Genomic DNA, 24,487 nt, shown 5'->3' with positions numbered 1-24,487 from the left:
TCATTTCGCTCACTCGCTCTTTCTTCCTTTCTGTGGAACTTTAATGGTTTCCTGGGCTCAGTTCGAGACATTATTTCAGAGGGAACAATAACAACAAAAGTAAGTGCCACTTTAAGCAACTCTCACTACCTCCCTCCCCACTGGGAACCGGTGTGTGTGTATGTTTGTCTTTCCCCGTCTATGCGCGCGTGCATACATTTGTGTGTTAGTTTGCTGAATTAAGGGGCCTTGAAAACAAGCGCTCTCTGTCAGGTCCTACAAGCCCAGGTCTTGTGGAAATTAACTCAAGCCAAGTAACCAACTGCCTCATTTATGTACTTTAACTTTATTATCATCACCACCTTCAAATGTCTGCTTGCTTAGTCAATCTTTAAAAATAACCTCCACACCTCTTCAAAAGAAATGGAAAGTTACAGAAACACAGACCAGTATTTTTAGCTCTCCTGTCTGTACAAAATTCTAAAAACAACAGTAGTAAATGAAATTGTACGTAGGTTGGTTGTGCGAGTGAGCGAGAGAAGAGAGCGGAGAAACAGGGCGAAAGACTTGTTTGTTTTACAACTAAAGAGACAAAACATGTTTGCACAAATCAATTCAATGCTTGAAGTTGTGAATCTTTATTATTACCACATTGAGTTCTGTGGTAAGAGTATTAGCGATGCCAGACTTCTATGAGGCTCAACCTTTCTGAGAGTACTGAGGCAACTTGTTGAACCCAAATACTTTAGAAAACAGACAGGGTGCAATTCCCCTCCATTACCACTAGAGGTAACTTTCCACAGACTTCTCAGTATTAGAGTAGGTGTTTGGCTATACAGCACCAAAGGACAGATCTGGGACAAGGCTATCTGGAATGAAGTGTGTCTATGGAATTCTTTAACATCTCTGGTTATTGCTTAAAGTGCTGCTCTTGGTAAGAGAGATGGTGAGAGGAAAGAAGGCTCTTCAACATCTAGGCTTATAGTAATAATCGATTGAATTCATATAGTGCTTTTGCAGAACTCAAAGTGCTTTACATAGTAAAAGGGAAATTCACCTCATCCACCACCATCAAACACCATATCTACAATACTCATCTCTGTCTGGAGTGTGTTCTCACCTCATTCTGCGGGTGGTGGAAGGTGAAAGGATACAGCGTGAGTCGTGAGGTGGCAGCCAGAAGGTCCTGTCCCCAGTCTGAGAGACAGTCCATGCCAAGTCACACCTCAGCCTGTCCAACAGGCCTCTATGTGCCGTAGCTTCCACACCCTCACACCAGAGTCCCTCTAACGGACCTTTGCAATAGCCCTGCTAAGAAGCTATAGACTGGAGCTGGTCCAAGGAGCTGGCTGTTGAGTGTCAGCCAATTCAATTGTGCAGAGCTGGGCTTGGAACTGGGACTGAGCGTCCCACAGAGGCTGTTTACTTGGCTAGTCTGGATGTGACATCCTGCCCGAGCCTGGCCATGGTCGGTTAGGGTTCATCCTCTGCCAGCCCCACTGACTGGCCATGTGGCCCACAGCCTTGGGAACCGCTCTAATGGAGTGGAAGTAGCAAGATAGGTTGGGGGGAGGGAGTCTTGGGTAATCCAGGGGAGGCTAAAGTTGTGCCCTTGCTCTCTCTCGCTCTATGCCAGAGAAGTATTCAGTCATCTCAGCTCTGATCTCACCACTTGACCACACACCTTTTCCTCACTCCCTTGTTCCCTACCTTTTTTATTGCCTAATCTGTCCTTTTGCTCATCATCAGTGGAGACTAGAGAAAATGCAAAAGCTCTTCCTCCTGTTTGTCTCCTCGTGGGCTGTGTAGGCAGGATGCTGAGATTATACAGTGCATTCGGAAAGAATTCAGACCTCTTGACTTTTTCCACATTTCGTTACATTACAGCCTTATTCTAAAATGGATTAAATTATTTCCCCCCCTCATCAATCTACACACAAAACCCCATAATGACAAAGCAAAAACAGGTTTAGACATTTTTGCAAATGTACTAAGGATAAAAACTGAAATCACATTTACATAAGTATTCAGACCCTTTACTCAGTACTTTGTTGAAGCACCTTTGGAAGAGATTACAGCCTCGAGTCTTCTTGGGTATGACGCTACAAGCCTGGCACACCTGTATTTGGGGAGCAACACTGAAGCATGCATGAGAGCATCAGCTGTTCCGGAAGACTGTGTGATCACGCTCTCCGTAGCCGATGTGAGTAAGACCTTTAAACAGGACAACATTCACAGAAGGATTACCAGGAAGTGCACTCTGAGCATGCGCTGACCAACTGGCAAGTGTCTTCAGACATTTTCAACCTGTCCCTGACCGAGTCTGATACCAACATGTTTCAAGCAGACCACCATAGTGTTCTTGGGCACAGGGACTAAGGTAACCTGCCTAAATGACTACTGACCTGAAGCACTCACGTCTGTAGCCATGAAGTGCTTTGAAAGGCTGGCCATGGCTCACAACACAACCACTATCCCAGAAACCCGAGACCCACTCCAATTTGCATACCGACCTAATAGATCCACAGATGATGCAGTCTCTATTGCACTCCACACTGCCCTTTCCCACCTGGACAAGTGGAACACCTACGTGAGAATGCTATTCATTGACTACAGCTCAGCGTTCAACACCATAGCACCCTCAAAGCTCATCAATAAGCTAAGGACCCTGGGACTAAACACCTCCCTCAGCAACTGGATCCTGGACTTCCTGACGGACAGCCTCCCAGGTGGTAAGGGTAGGTAACAACGCATCTGCCACACTGATCCTCAACACGGTGGCCCTCAGGGGTGCGTGCTCAGTCCCCTCCTGTACTCTCTGTTCACCCATGACTGCATGGCCAAGCGCGACTCCAACACCATCATTAAGTTAGCCGACGACACAACAGTCGTAGGCCTGATCACCGATGAACAACGATGAGACAGCGTATAGGGAGGAGGTCAGAGACCTTGCAGTGTGGTGCCAGGATAACAACCTTTCCCTCAACGTGATAAAGACAAAGGAGATGATTGTGGATTATAGAAAGAGGAGGACCGAGCACCCCCCCATTCGCATAGACGGGGCTGTAGTGGAGCAGGCTGAGAGCTTCAAGTTCCTTAGTGTTCCACATCAACAAATGATTATGGTCCAAACACACCAAGACAGTCGTGAAGATGGCATGACAACGCCTATTCCCCCTCAGGAGAAAGATTTGGCATGGGTCCTCTGATCCACAAAAAGTTCAACAGCTGCATCAGAGAGCATCCTGACTGGTTGTATCACCGCCTGGTATGGCAACTGCTCAGCCTCTGACCTCAAGGCACTACAGAGGGCAGTGTGTACAGCCCAGCACACCACTGGGGCCAAGCTTCCTGCCATCCAGGACCTATATAATAGGCGTGTCAGAGGAAAGCCCATAAAATTGTCAGAGACTCCAGTCACCAAAGTCATAGACTGTTTTCTCTGCTACCGCACAGCAAGTGGTACCGGAGAGCAAAGTCTGGGACCTAAAGGCACCTGAACAGCTTCTACCTCCAAGCCATAAGACTGCTGAACAGTTAATCAAATGGCTACCCTGACTATTACAATTACCCTTTTTTTTGCACTGACTATGCACACTCACTGGACTACAGACACACTTACACCAACTCACATGTACATTGACTCGACACAAAAACACACAATTTCACACTGTGCTGCCACTACTCCGTTTACATGCTATCCTGATTGCCTAGTTACTTTTACCCCTACCTACATGTACATACTAATTCAACTACCTTGTACCCCTGCATATTGACTGGGTACCGGTACTCCTTGTAGAGTGGTTCCTCCTTTATGTTGCGTCATACTGCAGAACACATTGTGGGCTGCTGCAGCATTCTGTGGCACGTTATTTCATTGTCAGCCATTTCTTCTGTTAATGCAAGTTAGTGCTAGTTTGACCGCCAGAGGGCTTCTCAAAGATAAGCATTTGATAGTCTTCAAAATTGCCATTACTAGACAATTTAAAACCTTTTTTGTAATAACATGGTATGTGGGATTTATTTAAAAAAATTGGCTTAATTTGATTAATATTATGGTATTTCTATTCGAAGAAAAATAAACCTCAGGGTTTCCGTAAGGATGGAATGGAAAATATGGCGCTGTACAACGTGCCGATCGGGGCTAGGCCACAGCATAAGAGGATTGGAGGATTCTAAATTGTTTGCCTTCATTACACAACTTTAATCCAATATTTCTAAAATTCAGTGATATTTATTCCCATAATTCGTTACGGATCTATAACTAAATCAACATCTGCATTTTGATAAATGAAAGCATAAAGATGCTGATGAAGAAATACAGTACATGCTTTTACATTTGGATAATAAGCATTTAAAGCATTTTGAAGATAAGCCATCTGAATTTGTTTATTAGGCTACTGTGCAGTCTGACAAGTAAACATAGCCTACAAAACATACTGTAGTAAACATGTGAAAGTGGCTAATTCCTTACATAAGCGAGAGCAGGCCATGTTTGTACTAGAGAATGCGGTCATGCGGGAGACCGAGGTTCAATTCCCCAAAGTGGAGGAAGGAGTAGGCTGTCCATGTAAATAAGAATTTGTTCTTAACCGATTCCATGTGTGTTATTTCATAGTTGTGATGTCTTCAGTATTATTCTACAATGTAGAAAGTAAAAATGTAAAAATCCTGGAATGAGTAGGTGTCCAAACTTTTGACTGGTACTTGCTTAATTAATTTGATTAATATTATGTTTTTTCTATTCCAAGAAAAACAAAAAACCCTCTGGGTTTCCGGGGTTCAATTTCCCGACGTGGAGGAAGGAGGAGGTGGTGTCCTTGTGACTTGCCCAGTTATAAAAAGGTTAAACTAAGAGCATAACATTTATGCACCCTAATTATTTTATTCTAATATAACCAATACCCAAACGGAGATTCAGTGAAAAAAAATCTCATTGATTTATCAAGATCAGTCACCATGCTTGTCTCAAAACAGTGCGAAATGATGTTGAAATCGTATTGCTTCTAACTTCAATATGCTTTTTAAATAAGACCTACACCACTTTTTTACAGCACATTAATTAACACTAGTGAGACTAATTTTGCCTATAGTAAGGCCTACAGTATATCAAAAAATATTTGTTTTCAATGACGTGACTCTCCGCGAATAATTACATTTACAAGTTCAAACAGGTGCCATTAATACAGGTAACAAGTGGAGGACAGAGGAGCCTCTTAAAGAAGAAGTTACAGGTCTGTGAGAGCCAGAAATCTTGCTTGTTTGTAGGTGACCAAATACTTATTTTCCACCATAATTTGCAAATAAATTCATTAAAAATCCTACAATGTGATTTTCTGGATTTTTTTCTCTAATTTTGACTGTCATAGTTGAAGTGTCCCTATGATGAAAATTACAGGCCTCTCATCTTTTTAAGTGGGAGAACTTGCACAATTGGTGGCTGACTAAATACTTTTTTGCCCCACTGTATATGTGTTATTTCATAGTTGTGATGTCTTCACTATGATTCTACAATGTAGAAAATAGAACAAATATAGAAAAATTCTGGAATGAGTAGGTGTCCAAACTTTTGACTGGTACTTGTTTAGTTAATATTATGGTGTTTCTATTCCATAAAAAAACTAAAAACCCTCTGTGTTTCTGATTGGATGGAACGGCTCTGTACAATGTGATGCTCATAAATTCAGAGCATTGTCAGGTTGTAAATTCTGACCGTTTCGCTCTCACGTTGTAGGGCTGATTTGAGCATTTTGGCCTTGCAATGGCAGTCAAGCACCTCAGCTAACGTTGGCTAGCTTGCTAGCTACTTCCAGAAACAAATGAGACCACTCTGACCATTTTACTCGCCCTGTCATAGCTGGTTAGGCAGTTTGTGTTAACCAGAGTGTTGGTGACTGTAAATGTGCTGCTGGAAACAAATTAATTGTGCTCTGTTGCTGACACCGGCCATATTCAACAGGTGTTGAGCGCTCGTAAAATCATTCTGCACTCTGGTACACTACTCAGACGAGAGAGCTCTGAAATCGGTGTAGATAGCTAGAGCAAATCTACGAAAGCAACCAAATGTCCATTGAGAATGCAAAACGACTACATCATTTAGCTATGCTAAGAATGATGGGGAAAAACAAGTCAATAAACATTGGGTAGTTAGATAGCCTATAGTTAATATACTGTCAAGTTTGATGTGTAACTACTAACGTTAGGTAGATAGCTAACATACCGGTACATACAGTTGAAGTCGGAAGTTTACATACACCTTAGCCAAATACATTTAAACTCAGTTTCACAATTCCTGACAGTTAATCCTAGTAAAAACTCCCTGTCTTAGGTCAGTTAGGATCACCACTTTATTTTAAGAATGTCAAATGTCAGAATAATAGTAGAGAGGATGATTTATTTCAGCTTTAATTTCTTTCATCACATTCCCAGTGGGTCAGAAGTTTACATACACTCAATTAGTATATGGTAGCATTTAAATTTAAATTGTTGAACTTGGGTCAAATGTTTCGGGTAGCCTTCCACAAGCTTCCACAATAAGTTGGGTGCATTTTGGCCCATTTCTCCTGACAGAACTGGTGTAACTGAGTCAGGTTTGCAGGCCTCCTTGCTCGCACATTCTTTTTCAGTTCTGCCCACAAATGTTCTATAGGATTGAGGTCAGGGTTTTGTGATGGTCACTCCAATACCTTGACTAGGTTTTCCTTAAACCATTTTGCCACGAATTTGTTAGTATGCTTGGGGTCATTGTCCATTTGGAAGACCCATTTGCGACCAAGCTTTAACTTCCTGACTGATGTCTTGAGATGTTGCTTCAATATATCCACATAATTTTCCATCCCCATGATGCCATCTATTTTGTGAAGTGCACCAGTCCCTTCTGCAGCAAAGCACCCCCACAACATGATGCTGCCACCCCCGTGCTTCACGGTTGGGATGGTGTTCTTCGGCTTGCAAGTCTGCCCCTTTTTCCTCCAAAGATAATGATGGTCATTATGGCCAAACAGTTCTATTTTTGTTTCATCAGTCCAGAGGACATTTCTCTCAAAAGTATGATTTTTGTCCCCTTGTGCAGTTGCAAACCGTAGTCTGGCTTTTTTATGGCGGTTTTGGAGCAGTGGCCTCTTTCTTGCTGAGCGGCCTTTCATGTTATGTCGATATAGGACTTGTTTTACTGTGGCTATAGATACTTTTGTACCTGTTTCCTCCAGCGTCTTCACAAGGTCCTTTGCTGTTGTTCTGGGATTCATTTGCACTTTTAGCACCAAAGTACGTGCATCTCTAGGAGACAGAACTCGTCACCTTCCTGAGCGGTATGACGGCTATGTGGGCCCATGGTGTTTATGCTTGCATACTATTGTTTGTACAGATGAACGTGGTACCTTCAGGTGTTTGGAAATTGCTCCCAACGATGAACCAGACTTGCGGAGGTCTACAACTTTTTCCTGAGGTCTCGGCTGATTTCTTTTGATTTACCCATTTTGTCAAGCAGAGACACTGAGCTTGAAGGTAGGCCTTGAAATACATCCACAGGTACAACTCCAATTTACTCAAATTATGACAATTAGCCTATCAGAAGCTTCTAAAGCCATTACATAATTTGCTGGAATTTTCCAAGCTGTTTAAAGGCACAGTCAACTTAGTGTATGTAAACTTCTGACCCACTGGAATTGTGATACACTGAATTATAAATGAAATAATCTGTCTGTAAACAATTGTTGGAAAAATTACTTGTGTCATGCACAAAGAAGATGTTCTAACCGACTTGCCAAAACTATAGTTTGTTTTCAAGAAATGTGTGGTGGTTGAAAAACGAGTTTTCATTTAAGTGTATGTAAACTTCTGACTTCAACTGTATATATATATATTCATTTTTTTCAGAACATTAACCGTGTGTAGGTAGATACGTGTGTAGTTAGATGTGGAAAGGTAGATAAATGATTTGTTGCAAGTTGGTGAGGGGGGGGGGGGGGGGTTCACACCTAGCTTGGCTATTAGACAATTCTTAAGTAAAGGTTGAATAGTCTATTGTTCAGCTAATAGCCCATCCTAGAAACGTCGTTAGCTGAATTCACAGCCTGCTACGCTTCTGAAAAACGAATAATAATAATTTTTCCCCTTGTTAAAGATTCCAATTGATAGTGTTTTTAGCCACAATCGGCCCCAACCCCAATTAATACATTTAGGCACAGTCGATAGCGTGCTGGACTTTGGGCTAGAATGTTGAGGGTTCGAAACCTGCTCCCTGCTTGTTTCATTACATTATTATGCCCTCTCATCTTGTTCCTCGCACTCTTCCATGTGTCATTCTCCGCCTGAGTGGCTCGCTTGTGGGCGTGCTGGCAGGATATGGCAGCACCTTTGGTTGTGCGTCAAGAATTCAGCATAGCAAGATTGTATGAAGGTTTGGTTATTCACGGGCTTATAGTAATATGCTCTAAACCGCTCTGGTGACAAACTTTGCTGCCCTGTTTTCAATCATCCACATGGCAGGGATAACCTCCTCAGATGAATGCAGACAAAGGGAGTTAGATATGCATAGGAAGTTTAGTGTACTGTTTTTTTTCTGTACATATGAATTACAAATCAGTCTTTACGTAATCATGTTTATAGTCTATTGCATAGTTACAATGTGTAATCATTGATGTTCCTGGAGCAGTAAACACTGTTGAAGTGTATAATTGTAATATATACATGCAGACACAGCATCATTCAAAGAATGGAGTTTGATACACCTGGCATTGGATATGACTGGGGGAAAAAACTTGCTAAATAGCGATTTTCGTAAATTAACTTCATGACAAAAAAACATGCACAATCGTTCGTCTCTACGTTAACGAACACATTCCTCTCAATTGTAATTTTTTTGCTTGACTCGTTATGACGTTATAATTACTTACATTTGCTTCCAACGTTATGTTTTTGTCAGACATCTTTGCTGAAGAAAGTCACCAGCGACGGGTGGCATAATGTCAAATTCTTCATTGGAACCACTCGATATGATTAGTCATATAAAAAAACTTGGGACCCAAATGCATCATGAGTGCTCTAACCCCCCCCCCCCCCCCCCTGCGGTGGTCTGGAGCGATGAAGCCATGACGCTGGGTACCTCTAAATCCCGCGGTGTAAGCTTGCACCTTTTAAATGAGTCACCACTGTATATAGTCTTGTAATTGTAATTTATTGTGATACCATTTTTTTTTTTTTTTTTTTGCAAATGTTCTTACTTTTTCACTCTGCATTGCTGGAGAACATTTGTAAGTAAGCATTTCAAGGTCATGTCTACAACTGTTGTATTCGGCACATGTGACAAATAACATTTGATGAGGCTATGTTCTAGACTCCACCGAGATACCATCCATTTCCGGAAGTCAAAACAAACAATTAGCGAAAAACAAAATTCACAGGGACTACTGCTGGAATTACATTAACTGTGCTAAAAAAAAGTTTGATTCCACGAGGGACTTCATCAGTGTTATAACGTGTTCTAGAACGAGGTATTCTAGATTTCTTTTCACTGACACTCGTAGACTCAATAAAAAAGGAGAGAGAAAAAGAGCGAGAGGGAGAGGTGTGAGAGGTGTCCAGCAGAGTTCAAGTGGTCATGTTGTGAGAGAGGGTTAGGACTGAGAGGCCCTCACTAAGTCCCAGAACCCAGGGGACCTCCAACACATCATTGTCCTGCTGGGACTCCAAACAGGGACATTTTGTGACCAGAACAAACGCACAGCGCGTCTAGGCATTAATTAGCTAGTTTGGTCACATATGCAAATAAGCTCGTAATGGGACACTGTGGGCATGTGTTTTGTGTATGTGTGAGAGCATGGGTCTGTGTGTGTTTGTGTGTGTTTGTGTGTGTGTGTGTGTGTGTTTGTGTGTGTTTGTGTGTGTGTGTGTGTGTGTGAGAGAGCGCGAGAAGGTGGGAACTGGGCAACCTTCTCACCCCAGCTCCGTCTCTCCCTGGGATAAAATAGGGCGAGGTAAATAAGGTAGTGAATGGGTATCCCCCCTCAGATATAGGGGGGGTTGGGGGGATAAATACCAATGGTGAAGGGGCAGGAAACTGTGGCAACAGACACGACTGACACCAGTGTGTTTAGGATTCTACGTATATACAACATCAGAGGCACACACACACACACACACACACACACACACACACACACACACACACACACACACACACACACACACACACACACACAGAAAATGAGAGATCCATCAAGCGGACCCATAATAAATGCTGGGGGGGAGGAAGGAGTGTGAAAATGGCATGTTGCCATAATCCTCAACAAGACATCACAATGTCTTCGACAGAAAGGGAAAAGTTGGGAGGAATACCTGAATGAAATAACACACGGATGAATGAACCAATGAGGGAATAGAGGAATTAGATAATGAAATAGGGGGCAATGAAGAAATGAATGAGAGAAAGGGGGGATTAATGAGACATTTCTGGCCCAATCTAATAGACTTGGAAAGGGTGCTTACTTTCACACAACCTCCTCAAAACCATCCCGTCAAGGTCAATGTTATGTGGATGTCCCCTGTGAGTGAGTGAGTGAGTGAGTGAGTGAGTGAGTGAGTGAGTGAGTGAGTGAGTGAGTGAGTGAGTGAGTGAGTGAGTGAGTGAGTGAGTGAGTGAGTGAGTGAGTGAGTGAGTGAGTGAGTGAGTGTGTGTGTGTGTGTGTGTGTGTGTGTGTGTGTGTGTGTGCGGGAAAGACAGAGATGGTTCTGTGTGTGCGAGATGATTGCGTGTATTTCTCCATGCGTTAGCGGGTGTGTGTGTCACACACACTCCTAGTGTTGCTGATTTACAGTGGCCATCTCCACTGTGACCTATCCTCAACCGCTAATGGTTCTAGCAGCCCAGTCTGCTCTCCCTTACTCTTTCTCTCCATCAGTCTATCCATTCCTCCTATCTGCTGTCGGCGAGTCCATCACTTTTATTTACATTCTTCCCCTCCCTACAGTTTTACTGTATATGAATCAGCTGTTCTGCTCTAAGAGCAGAACAGTGTGTGTGTGTGTGCGCTCCATCTCTTATAAACCTCCTTTCCAGTGCTTCACCATGTCATAGCAGGCTACCATAGGGGAGGATTAGAACCCGCTTTAAACAGGCCCAAAAGTCAGGCAGCCAGGCCGTAGAGCGTTGGATAAAGCATAACCACTAGTGTTGAGAATGTGAGAATTCACCTTTCAGAATCCCTCGGCTTCATTTTAACTAAACATATATCTTAACGCGCATACCCTTTACCAATGGAATGGCTGACATGATGTCTGTTTATGTCCCTAAGATGTCCTGGCCCTGGTCTCACACACACAACCCTCTGATCTCTCCGTTGCCCAGTTCAAAATAGACTGATTATGGGTTTGAGTTGAATGCCAACCTAGGCCTGGACGTCAATGATTCTACTTCAACTGGGAGTTGTTGGGGCATAGGGGTTCTACACTGGCTGTCTGAAGCTACAGCGCAGTAGCAACTCTGCACACTGAGTGAGAACAGTAACAGCACATTGAGTAAGAGAACACAGCTCTCAGTGGGCTGTTGTTACATAATGTATAGACTAGAGCAAAGCTATGGCTCTGGACCAGAGCCTTGCTCCTCAGTACAGGGGCCCACAGAGACAGAGGAGTAGGGGCTAATGAGTGAAAATGAGGAGAGAGCCAGAGCACTAGTTCAGACTGTTGAGACCCTTGCACCTAGAATAACACAGAGGGAAAGACAGGAAAAGAGGGAGAGGGGGAAAAAGGAGAGGAGGGAGAGCTCTCCATGAGGGCCAGATGGAACGGGACGCTCTGAATGTACTGGGGTTTCAATGAGAGAGACATCGCCGTAGCCACCAGTCGGAGAGGTTAGGCGGGGGTGAAGTGGAGTCTAGGGGGGGGCATCAAAACCGTTTACACGGTTCCAAATGATAATATATATATTTTCTCTAAATCATTTCTCACCCTATTCTCCGTAAGAGAAAAGGGCTGCAACCCAAATGACACCCTATTTTGTACATCGTGCCCTACTTTTGACCGAAGCCCAGAGCCTTGGTCAAAAGTAGTGCACTATAGGGAACAGGGTGCAATTTGGAACGTAGATGAGACATCCATTCCAATCCTATGTCCCTCCACCAAGTGCACTGCACACAGAAATGTCTTTATGGAGGCGAGGCACGGAGATTAAAATAACAAACACATAGAATAGGGAAAACACTGCGCTCACATCAAAGCCTCAGCTATTAATCACACTGACATGTTAGGGAGCGGGGCAACCCCCCCCCCCCGTTCTCTGTTTGATATCATACAGAATAATAGAAATAGTGTCGTGAAATATTCTCTACTACTTTGAAGAAGTTATTGGCATCCTACTAGGGTGAATATAGTTGGGTCGAGTACAACGGAATACAATTGAGCAGAGTACAGTAGAGTCGTCAAGTAGAGCAGAGTATAAACAGAACAAAGTAAAAAGTGTCATTATCGTACCTTGTATCGCATCTTGTTGCAGGAGTGGATGTAGAAGCCCAGGTAGTAGAAGCATAGCTTGGGGGACTGTTTCTGCAGCTGCCTGGTGAAGGCAACCTCCCTGGAGAAAAGAGATAGAGGATTTAGTCAGTCAGACAATATAATAAAGTACACTATTTATACAAAAGTATGTGGCACCCCTTCAATTTAGTGCATTCGGCTATTTCAGCCACACCCGTTGAGGACACAGCCATGTAATCTCGACAGATAAACATTGGCAGAAGAACAGTGACTTGTAACCTGGCAACGTCATAGGATGCCACCTTTCCAACAAGTCAGTTCGTCAAATTTCTGCCCTGCTAGAGCTGCCCCGGTCAACTGTAAGGGCTGTTATAATGTGAAGTGGGAACGTCTAGGAGCAACAACGGCGAGTGCTGAATAACGTAAAAATGGTCTGTCCTAGGTTGCAACACACACTACCAAGTTCCATACGGCCTTTGGAAGCAACGTCAGCACAAGAACGGCTAGTCGGGAGCTTCATGAAATGGGTCGGCTGGTTCGGCTGGTTTGGTGTAAAGATCGCCGCCATTGGACTCTGGAAAGTGGAAACGCTTTATTTGGAGTGATGAATCACGCTTCACCATCTGTTATTCCGACGGACAAATCTGGGTTTGGCCAGGAGAACGCTACCTGTTCGAATGCATAGTGCCAACTGTAAAGTTTAGTGGAGGTGGAATAATGGTCTGGGCTGTTTTCATGGGTCAGGCTAGGCCGCTTAGTTCCAGTGAAGGGAAATCTTAACGCTACAGCATACAAATGACATTCTAGACAATTCTGTGCTTCCAATTTTGTGCCAACGGTTTGGTGGAAGGTCCTTTTTCCTGTTTCAGCATGACAATGCCCCAGTGTACAAAGCGAGGTCCATACAGAAATGGTTTGTCGAGATCGGCGTGGAAAACTTGACTGGCCTGCACAAAGCCCTGACCTCAACTCCATCAAACATCTTTGGGATGAATTCGAACGCTGACTGTGAGCCAGGCCTAATTGCTGTTACAGCAGCAAAGAGGGAACCAACTCCAAATGAACGCCCATAATTTTGGAATAAGACGCTCGACAAGCAGGTGTCCACATACACTATGTGACCAAAAGTATCTATTTTGTCCTATTTAATTATGTGAGTTTAGTGAGTACAGTAATGCAGACACAGTATAATAGTTTTCTATTGAGAAAGAAACAGACAGTTTTCTGCCTCACAAAGATTTACAATGAAGTAGTATCAATTGGATTTAATTCTGTGAGTTTAGTACAGGTAGTCAGAATGGACAGGGCCCTTGACGGTCTGGGGACAGTGGAGTGGCATGACGGATCCCTGAGCAGGTTGCTGGTTCAAGACCCATCTTATAGTATGAACCCTTCAGCAAAGTCCTTTACCCATATAATAATAATGATATAGAACACTATATTAATTAAATATGTATTGTTTGACCGAAAAGGTTTGAATAAACAGCTGTACTACACAGAACATGAGTCTCATCTGTAAAATTGTATAAATGTTTTAGAAATCTGCTGCAAAGAAAAGTCATTTTAGCCAATCACTTATCATAGCATCATCATAACATACTATAATCACATAGGCCCTATAATTATAGCTGACTATTTCAGAGTAGTAAACCAGCTGGCATTTATAAAACAAGGAAGTAAACATCTAGATGTCAAATGGCACTGTATTCACTATATATAGTGCACTATGTACTGTAGGGAATAGAGTGCCATTTAGGAAGCAACCAACAACTACATTATAGTACGCAGTTCGTTTCCCCAGTGTTCACATTACATTGGATAAAAACATTGAAATGTTGAGCAGAGGGGAGGTAGACAATAAGGCTAAGGAGTGCATAAAATAAAGGCTTAATCCCAATACCCACCCTTACGGCTTGTGTACATTAGTAAGAAGTAAATTGCCGCGTGCCACTCAGGCCTACCAGTGGCTCGCTTGTGGCTATGCTGGCAGCCTATGTAACCCGTTTCAGGAAACTAGGCATGGGTCACCACTTCACAGGAGAGCCATTTGATAGTTTTTTTTACTTTCATGTACTTTGTTGTTTTTTTTACTTTCATGTGCCCTTTTCTTTTTTTACTTTCATGTGCCTTAATAACAAAACGTGTATGCCATCTATAAACACAAAAACTATTGTTAAATTACGAGCATAGTTGGTTTAGCCGCAGATAGACCGCAATCTTCCCGCTAGCCATGATTGGCTGAGATAATGAGTGGGCTGGACATGCCGAGAGATGAGTTTGGATTGGTCTGCCATATAGCACGTTTCTTTCTACTTGATATGGTCAGTATGTCTAGGTAATCCTGTCTAGCGCGGCTTTCATTTTTGTTTTATTGTGTATTAAAATTGTGTAAGTGTTGCTCTCCAGCTAACATTGAACCTGGTTGGTTAGCTACCTGCAGGATAGTAACGTCATGAGTTGTGATTATGGTTAAATGTTTACCTAGCTAGCTAACGTTAGCTGGCTGGCTCGCTTGCTAACATTACGTGTATGACCTTACTATTCGTATCTCAGAGCTATTTGCTTGGCTAGCTATAGCCTAATGTTAGCTAGCTAACATTGAACCTTGTTGGTTAGCTACCTGCAGAGCTAGCTACATGTCTTATAAAAGTACTCCACTATGCAAGTAACCATTTCGGGTGCGTTCGTAAATTCAGTCTGGCCATCTACATTTACATTACATTTAAGTCATTTAGCAGACGCTCTTATCCAGAGCGACTTACAAATCTACACCGATTTCAGAGCACTCTCGTCTGTGTGCCAGAGAGCGCAGAACAACTGATGAATTTACGAACGCTCAACACCCGTTGAATACGGCCGGTGTCAGTAAACGTCAGCAAAAAGGGTAATAAAAAATTGTTGCCGGCAGCACAGTTACAGTCACCAATGCTCTGGATAACGTGAAAACTGCCTAACCAGCCCTGCTAGGGCGAGTAAAATGATCAGAGTGGGGTGTTCTCTCATTATGTGTATGGAAGTAGATAGCAAGCTAGCCAATGTTAGCCAGTTAGCTTGGGTGCTTGACTGCCGTTGTCAGAACGTTCGGATCAACCCTACTAAACCGGCCAGAGCGTCCAGTGTGCGCTCTGAATGCGAAACGCTCTGAATTTACAAACAGACAATCTGACTGCACAGTTGCAGTCACCAACGCTCTGAATAACATAACAGCCTAACCAGCTCTGCTAGGGCGAGTAATGTTAAGTGAGCTATTCTCGCTCAGATGTGTCTGGAAGTAGCTAGCAAGTTAGCTTTGGTGCTTGACTGCTGTTAGTACATTCGGATCAACCCTTAAAGAGATGGGTGGGGCTAAAGCTTAAGAGGGTGTGAACCATGCTGAATGGGTGTAGACAAAGAAGGGCTCTCCAATAGTAGTGCCAAAAGATTCAAGGCCATTTTTTCAAAAGTGAGTTTACAAGTTTACTTTCAAAGCAAAATTATTTTCCCAATGTTCCTCAAATGTAGTGTATGATATACCATTTTGTAGCTCTGAGTCTCTACTTTTATCCAACGTAAAAAACACAATTTCTAATTTTGATACATAAGTCCATTTTGAGCCGGTCTGTCACATACAATGCAAGTTGATGCAAGTTAGATTGTGCATCAGGAATTCAGCACAGCAGGTTTTGCCCAGCACAGCTCTGGTTATTAAATGGGTTAATAGTTTAATCCATTCTCCATTTCACAAATTATTCACAGGTAAATAGTAAAATGCTCTCAACCGCTCTGGTGACAACCTTTGCTGCCTTGTTTCCAATCGTCCACATGGCTGGGAGAACTTATTCAAGTAAGTAAATATATTTTGAAAAAAAAAAAAAAAAAAAAAAAAAAAATTATAATAGTAGCTAACTAGATAACGTACAGGCTAAATCAAATGAGCTGCTAACGTAGCTAACCAGACAACTTTACATATATCCCCAGCTATCTAAGTGCATATTAGCTAGCTATATTGATGTATTCATCATTGTAAAAAACTAACTCCAAATGCATTTGTAGGTAGCTAGCTAACAGCCATGAAAGAGGGTGAAAGGATGGCAGCCCCAACTGTCAAAGTGAGAGAGTAGGCTAATCTGTATAAGGCAGGTACTTCTGTGTAGTTCAAGTCCCTAGAAGTGAGCACAGAGATAATAGTAACATAATATTCAGTATTTGAGTATAATTTTGCCTTAGAACTACACAGCTGATTCAAATGATCAACTCATTGTCAAGATTCAATTGGTCTTTATGTATTAATTTGTGATGCTATCCTTGATATGATCTTGTTGTTGTCACATGCTACACATGCACGTGTGCGCACCTGCATCTACGGTGCATTCGGAAAGTATTCAGACCCCTTGATTTTTTTCCACATTTTGTTACGTTACAGCCTTACTACAAAATTGATTAAATCATTTTTCTTCATCAATCTAAACACAATACCACATAATGGACAAAGAAAAAAAACAGGTGTAGACATTTTTGCTAATTATTCAAAATATAAAGGAGAAAAACCTTATTTACTTACAGTTGAAGTCAGAAGTTTACATACACTTAGGTTGGAGTCATTAAAACTCGTATTTCAACCGCTCCACACATTTCTTGTTAACAAACTATATTTTTGAAAAGTCGGTTAGGACATACTTTGTGAATGACAAGAAATTTTTCCAACAATTGTTTACAGACAGATTATTTCACTTATAATTCAGTGTATCACAAATCCAGTGGGTCAGAAGTTTATATACACTAAGTTGACTGTGCCTTTAAACAGCTTGGAAAATTCCAGAAAATTATGTTATGGCTTTAGAAACTTCTGATAAGCTAATTGACATCATTTGAGTCAATTGGAGATGTACCTGTGGATGTATTTCAAGGCTTAACTTCAAACTCAGTGCCTCTTTGCTTGACATCATGGCAAAAAAACATCTAAAGATATCAGCCAAGACCTCTGGAAAAAATTGTAGACCTCCACAAGTCTGGTTCATCATTGGGAGGAATTTCCAAATGCCTGAAGGTACCACGTTCATCTGTACAAACAAGACTACGCAAGTATAAACACCATGGAACCATGCAACCGTCATACCGCAGAGGAAGGAGACGCATTCTGTCTCCTAGAGATGAACGTACTTTTGTGCGAAAAGTGCAAATCAGTCTCAGAACAACAGCAAAGGACCTTGTGAAGATGCTGGAGGAAACAGGTACAAAAGTATCTATATCCACAGTAAATCGAGTCCTATATCGACATAACCTGAAAGGCCGCTCAGCAAGGAAGAAGCCACTGCTCCAAAATCGCCATAAAAAAGCCAGACTACGGTTTGCAACTGCACATGGGGACAAAGATCGTACTTTTGAGAGAAATGTCCTCTGGTCCGATGAAACAAAAATAGAACTGTTTGGCCATGATGACCATCATTATGTTTGGAAGAAAAAGGGGGAGGCTTGCAAGCCGAAGAACCCCATCCCAACCGTGAAGCATGGGGGCGGAAGCATCATGTTGTGGGCGTGCATTGCTGCAGGAGGGACTGGTGCACTTCACAAAATAGATGGCATCATGAGGCAGAAAAATTATGTGGATGTACTGAAGCAACATCTCAAGACATCAGTCAGAAAGTTAAAGCTTGGTCGCAAATGGGTCTTCCAAATGGACAATGACCCCAAGCATACTTCCAAAGTTGTGGCAAAATGGCTTAAGGACAACAAATTCAAGGTATTGGAGTGGCCATCACAAAGCCCTGACCTCAATCCCATAGAACATTTGTGGGCAGAGCTGAAAAAGCGTGTGTGAGCAAGGAGGCCTACAAACCTGACTCAGTTACACCAGCTCTGTCAGGAGGAATGGGCCAAAATTCACCCAACTTATTGTGGGAAGCTTGTGGAAGGCTACCCAAAACATTTGACCCAAGTTCAACAATTTAAAGGCAATGCTACCAAATACTAATTGAGTGTATGTAAACTTCTGACCCACTGGGAATGTGATGAAAGAAATAAAAGCTGAAATAAATCAGTCTCTACTATTATTCTGACATTTCACATTCTTAAAATAAAGGGGCATTGAAAGTCTCCAATCCTTCTTAAATGGAAGTTTGGAACCACCAAGACTCTTCCTAGAGCTGAAAGCCCGGCCAAACTGAGCAATCGGGGGAGAAGGGCCTTGGTCAGGGAGATGACCAAGAACCCGATGATCACTGACAGAGCTGCAGAGTTCCTCTGTGGCGATGGGAGAACCTTCCAGAAGGAAGCCAGACCGTTAGGAAGTCCAGGATCCAGCTTGGTGACAAGCTTGAAGGGGACAATGGTGTTGAACGTTGCGCTGTAGTCAATGAACAGCATTCTTACATAGGTATTCCTCTTATCTAGATTGGTGCAGTGCGGAAAGCAATTGAGATTGCGTCGTCTATGGATCTGTTGGGGTGGTATGCAAATTGGAGTGGGTCAAGTGTGGCGGAGTTAATGTGTGCCATAACCAGCCTCTCAAAGCACTTCATGATTACATAAGTGAGTGCTACAGGGCAGTAATCATTCTGGCATGTATGCCATTGCCACATAGAGCTTGCATCTGACCATGTTGCATTACAGAAAGCCCTGGTTGGTTTAAAAATGAATGTTGATCTCTAATTCTCAAAAAACTAAAATCTGTTGGATATTTATTAATTGAATGGTTCTCCCATCGATAGGTTTCCTGCCTGTAAACATCAGAGCATGTGGACTGACAAAGTTTGAATGTTTAAAACACATATGAATGAGCTGGTAAAAAAGCAAAGATTTAAAGTGGGCTTTTTTTTTGTTGAAGATCCTGCCTCTCCCTAAATAGCATGAAGCAGATTGTACAGCACAAATTTTCCTGACAGTTTTTGACTATGGGGACACCATTTACCAAATTGCAGCAGCCCTACTCTTAAACTTTTGGATGCCATCTAACACAGTGCCATTTTTGTTTACAAAGCACTACTATTCAACCTTTCAACTTCCCTATTGCACTCCACACTGCCCATTCCCATCTGGACAAAAGGAACACTTATGTGAGAATGCTATTCATTGATTACAGCTTAGCGTTCAACACCATAGTACCCTCAAAGCTCATCACTAAGCTAAGGATCCTGAGACTAAACACCTCCCTCTGCAACTGGATCCTGGACTTCCTGACGGGCCGCCCCCAGGTGGTGAGGGTAGGTAGCAACACATCTGCTACGCTGATCCTCAACACTGGAGCTCCCCAGGGGTGCGTGCTCAGTCCCATCCTGTACTCCCTGTTCACCCACGACTATATGGCCAGGCATGACTCCAACACCATCATTAAGTTTGCAGACGACAACAGTGGTAGGCCTGATCACCGACCCCGACGAGACAGCCTATAGGGAGGAAGTCAGAGACCTGGCCAGGTGGTGCCAGAATAACAACCTATCCCTCAACGTAACCAAGACTAAGGAGATGATTGTGGACTACAGGAAAAGGAGCACAGAGCACGTCCCCATTTTCATCGATGGGGCTGTAGTGGAGCAGGTTGAGCTTCAAGTTCTTGGTGTCCACAGCTACAAACTAGAATGGTCCAAACACACCAAGACAGTCGAGAAGAGGGCACGACAAAGCCTATTCCCCCTCAGAAAACTAAAAAGATTTGGCATGAATCCTGAGATCCTTAAAAGGTTCTAAAGCTGCAACATCGAGAGCATCCTGACTGGTTACATCAATGCCTGGTACGGCAATTGCTCAGCCTCCGACCGCAAGGCACTACAGAGGGTAGTGCGTACGGCCCAGTACATCACTGGGGCTAAGCTGCCTGTCATCCAGGACCTCTACACCAGGCGGTGTCAGAGAAAGGCCCAAAAAATTGTCAAAGACCCCAGCCACCCCAGTCATAGACGGTTCTCTCTACTACCGCATGGCAAGCGGTATCGGAGTGCCAAGTCTAGGACAAAAAGGCTTCAACAGTTTTTACCAACAGTTTAACAGGTAATCAAATGGCTACCCGGACTATTTGCATTGTGTGGCCCCCCCCCCCCCAAACCCCTCTTTTTACGCTGCTGCTACTCTCTGTTTATCATACATGCATAGTCACTTTAACTATACATTCATGTACATACTACCGCAATTGGGCCGACCAACCAGTGCTCCCGCACATTGGCTAACCGGGCTATCTGCATTGTGTCCCACCCACCAATCCCTCTTTTACACTACTGCTACTCTGTTCATCATATATGCATAGTCACTTTAACCATATATACATGTACATACTACCTCAATCATCCTGACTAACCGGTGTCTGTATGTAGCCTCGCTAATTTTATAGCCTCGCTACTGTATATAGCCTGTCTTTTTACTGTTGTTTTATTTCTTTACCTACCTATTGTTCACCTAATACCTTTTTTGCACTATTGGTTAGAGCCTGTAAGTAAGCATTTCACTGTAAGGTGAATTCAGCGCACGTGACAAATAAACTTTGATTTGATTTGTTGCTAAAGTATAAAAGAATGAGCTAACAAACCCACTTGCAGGGTAAATCCTCTTTGTTTTAGTACCCCCCCCTATTGTTGGAATAACGTGCAAAATTCCTTGATTCTTGATTCACTGGTGCCGGTAGGTCAGTTTAGGACTCTGGTATTAAATTAATTGAGTACGCAGTTGTAGTATTGAAATTGTTCCTTGTTTTATTTGGAATGTTAATTTTCTTAATTGTGAAAATCTTTATACTCGGGCTACAATTGTGAATGAGAACCTGGTATCAATGGGGTAAAAAAAAATATCTTGGGATTTTCTTGGCCCGCATGGTTAATTTCTTTCTTAATAAACTTAAACTTGATTTTCATTAGATTTTTCTATAGACCATTGGTATTGTTTGTTCTCTCTCATTATTAGTCACCTGGCTACTTTAAGTTTTAGGCTATTCCTAATAACCTTTTGAAATGGAACTCAGTTACATTCATTGTTTGATCTGGAGAAAACCATTGCATAAAATGATGCAGTCATGCCTTCAGTCATATACATACAGCCTATCGAATGGAGAGAGAAGAAAATATAGACTACATAAAAAATGAATAGCCTAAAACCCATGCAGCCGACAGAAACAGAGAAAGAAACAATATTTTCTGACTGGACATTTTGTGCTGCTTTGGTGGAATTCTCCACTTTCTGGCCTATAATATTCCTCTCGAGTTCCGCATCAAACACAGTATGTATTGAAATAGGCTTTAGCAAATAGGAATAGGCAAATTACTTGGAATGTCACTTGTGCTGCCCTGCGAGAGACTGTTCTTTACTGCGGGGCGCCAGTCAAGTTCAAGTAGGCTAAACCATCGTCTGCCACATCACGATGTCGTCACCATCGACGATGGCTGTCAATCATTGTTGATAGACGATGCTATCGTAATATCGCCCAACCCTAATGCACACACAAAACCACTCCAATGCCGGACACCAGCTGCCTTTTGGATAACAGTGCCTCAGGCGCAATGTCCATTCCTCCAATCTGTCACGTTCCTGACCTATTTATGTTAGTTGTTATGTGTGTTAGTTGGTCAGGACGTGAGGTTGGGTGGGCATTCTATGTTTTCTGTTTCTGTGTTGGTTTTGGGTTGCCTGGTATGGCTCTTAATTAGAGGCAGGTGTTTGGCATTCCTCTAATTAAGAGTCATATTTAGGTAGGCGTTGTCACAGTGTTCGTTGTGGGTGATTGTCTTCCGTGTCTGTATGTTATTTCGTACCACACGGGACTGTTTCGGTTTATGTAGTCTGTTTCCTATTCGTGCGTTCTTCGTGTCCATGTAAGTTCTCATGTTTAGGTCAGTCTACGTCGTTTGTTATTTTGTATAATTTCAAGTGTAGTTCGTGTTCGTTTTTCGTCTTGTTTAATAAATATGTGTTCAAACTTCGCTGCGCCTTGGTTCCCTCAATACTCCTCCTTTTCCGAAGATGGAGAGGAGGAGGATCGCCGTAACACAATCCCTCTTTATCCCCCTCTCATTGGGGCCCCTCTTCAGAACATCTCAACATCTCCCTCTCCTGTTCTTAGCACAGAATCACACCTACACACACTCCCCATGGAACACCAAGTCTCTCTCTAGCTCGCTCACTCACTCTTACACAACACCCCCTCCCCCTCACACACACGCTTCTGAAGGTGTATGGCAGAAAAGTTGTATATCTGACAGAGGAAGTCTTAAAAAATCAAATCAAATAACCTCCTCTGGGTTATATCTACACAGGGAGTACTGTTACTCTTGGAGACAGACTCTTGCAATAATAATATAAGAAATGTAGACCAGGGTCTGTTCAGGCTTGTGCGTGTGCACGCGCGCACACACATAAATGTACAAACTGCACATTCTCTACTAGTCACACACACACTATCTGTAGTCTCTCACATGCATGCACACACACGGCCAACTCTGTAAATCACCCAGTCCTTCAACATCTGTGCAGAAATACTTAAACGCTTTCTCACATTATTGGGTTACACTTTACAGGAAGTGTCAGATGTGTGTGTATGTGCGCGCTACGTGTGTGTGATCTCTTATTTCATACCAGCAGACAGAGTGCTGTCGTCAGCCGCACCACAAACACCCCACTGCCTCATCCAATACTGACAGATGAGAGCAGTATTTACCTACCCAGTCCTTAGGTGTTACCTATACTGTACCTCTACTGCCCACAGAGGGAGGAAAAGCGGGAGTGTGGTGGGAAAAATCAAGAGAGCGATTGAGAGAAACAGAGAGAGAGTGTAAAGGTTAATTATGGAAGAAGAACCAGAAAGGAGAAGGAAAAAATAAAGAGAAATGAGAGAAGAGAGAGATGAGGGAGGTAAAGGAAAAACATAGGAGCGAAAGAGAGAACAAAAAGTGAAGAGACTGTTTTCTGCAAGTACATTGAGTGGCCAGCCAAATAGAAAAAGTAACCAGCCAGGGAGTTTCCAGGCTGTGGAGAATTATATTTTTTTCTTCTTCAGAACAAGCTCTATTTTGTGGCGTCTGGAACATTCTAAAGACCTTGCTTCCATCTGAAATGCACAGCTAAATGATTGAATAGTTTTTTTTATTTTTTTATATGACTTCACCAGATTGGTCAAATTACTTGTGGTATCGAGTAGAAAGACATGACACAATTAAAATGACTTAAAATGCATGAACTGAGTGTGTTAGTTGTTTTGGATATCGTCTAGGCCAGGCGATCAACTGGCGACCCGCAGGCTGGTGGTAAAAAAAAATTCGGAGCAAAAGAAATTAAATAGTTTGGAATTTTCATCGTTTGACATAAGAACTGAAAACTCAACAGGAAATCTGCTCCAGGTGATTTTAGTTTAAGAAATCTGTTCGCAACTATTCACACGCATAAGAGAGACACACATGATTGTACATAAATGTGAGGAAGATTTGAAATTGTTTTAGTCAAACATATTTGTAAGGGATTTTTGCAGTCTACAAATTATTTGTAATTATGTTCCAGCCCATGAACATCCGCTATTACAAATAGAATTCAAAGAGGTCCAGTAACTGATTTTCTCCCCCCAAAAGGTTCAAATCATTAAAATGTCTAACGTGTGCTATGATTTGGGGGCATATGTAGTTCTTGTATATGTATAGCTAATAAACAGAGTACAACATTTCAATAACATTTCAACCATATTTATTGCACATTTTCAATGCAGACACATTAAACATGAGGTAAAATAAATATGCATCCTAATCATAAATAAAAGTAGTCCAATCACAAATGTTCTCATTTCAAGCAAAACAAGACTGCATTGTCAAAAAAATAACAAGTGCCTGTTTCTGAAAAAAGTGCTTTGATTTTTGAACAAATAAGAAACGACAGGTTTACTATTTATCTGTCCTACTCTCTCCCACTTCACTTCTCCATCTCTCTTCTTTAGCGAGAGAAATTGTCTTTTGCTTGCCCTGCCAGTAATTTGCACCTTGGCTGGAATGGAGACAGTGCCATTGTCATACACATATGTAGGTGCTCATTGGTGAGTCTAGAACGGTACTTATTTGTAATGATGTTGTAATGATGCTGTATGTGGAGTCAAACATGG

The 24,487-nt window shown here is 42.4% G+C and overlaps 1 protein-coding gene across 3 annotated transcripts in view; it reads right to left on the bottom strand.

Annotated features, from left to right (window-relative positions):
- LOC129835960 (arginyl-tRNA--protein transferase 1) overlaps positions 1–24,487 on the bottom strand; it is a 174,575-nt gene that overhangs the window by 44,570 nt on the left and 105,518 nt on the right. For all 3 annotated transcript variants that reach the window (XM_055901655.1, XM_055901654.1, XM_055901656.1), the window contains one exon: positions 12,451–12,550. In XM_055901655.1, coding sequence (XP_055757630.1) covers positions 12,451–12,550 — 100 coding nt within the window. The remainder of the gene's footprint in view (positions 1–12,450; positions 12,551–24,487) is intronic.

The sequence above is a fragment of the Salvelinus fontinalis genome, chromosome 37 (assembly GCF_029448725.1).
Source record: "Salvelinus fontinalis isolate EN_2023a chromosome 37, ASM2944872v1, whole genome shotgun sequence".
Lineage (NCBI taxonomy): Eukaryota > Metazoa > Chordata > Actinopteri > Salmoniformes > Salmonidae > Salvelinus > Salvelinus fontinalis.
The sequence above is the reverse complement of the archived record's forward strand: the minus strand, read 5'-3'. Positions and strand labels throughout refer to the sequence as shown.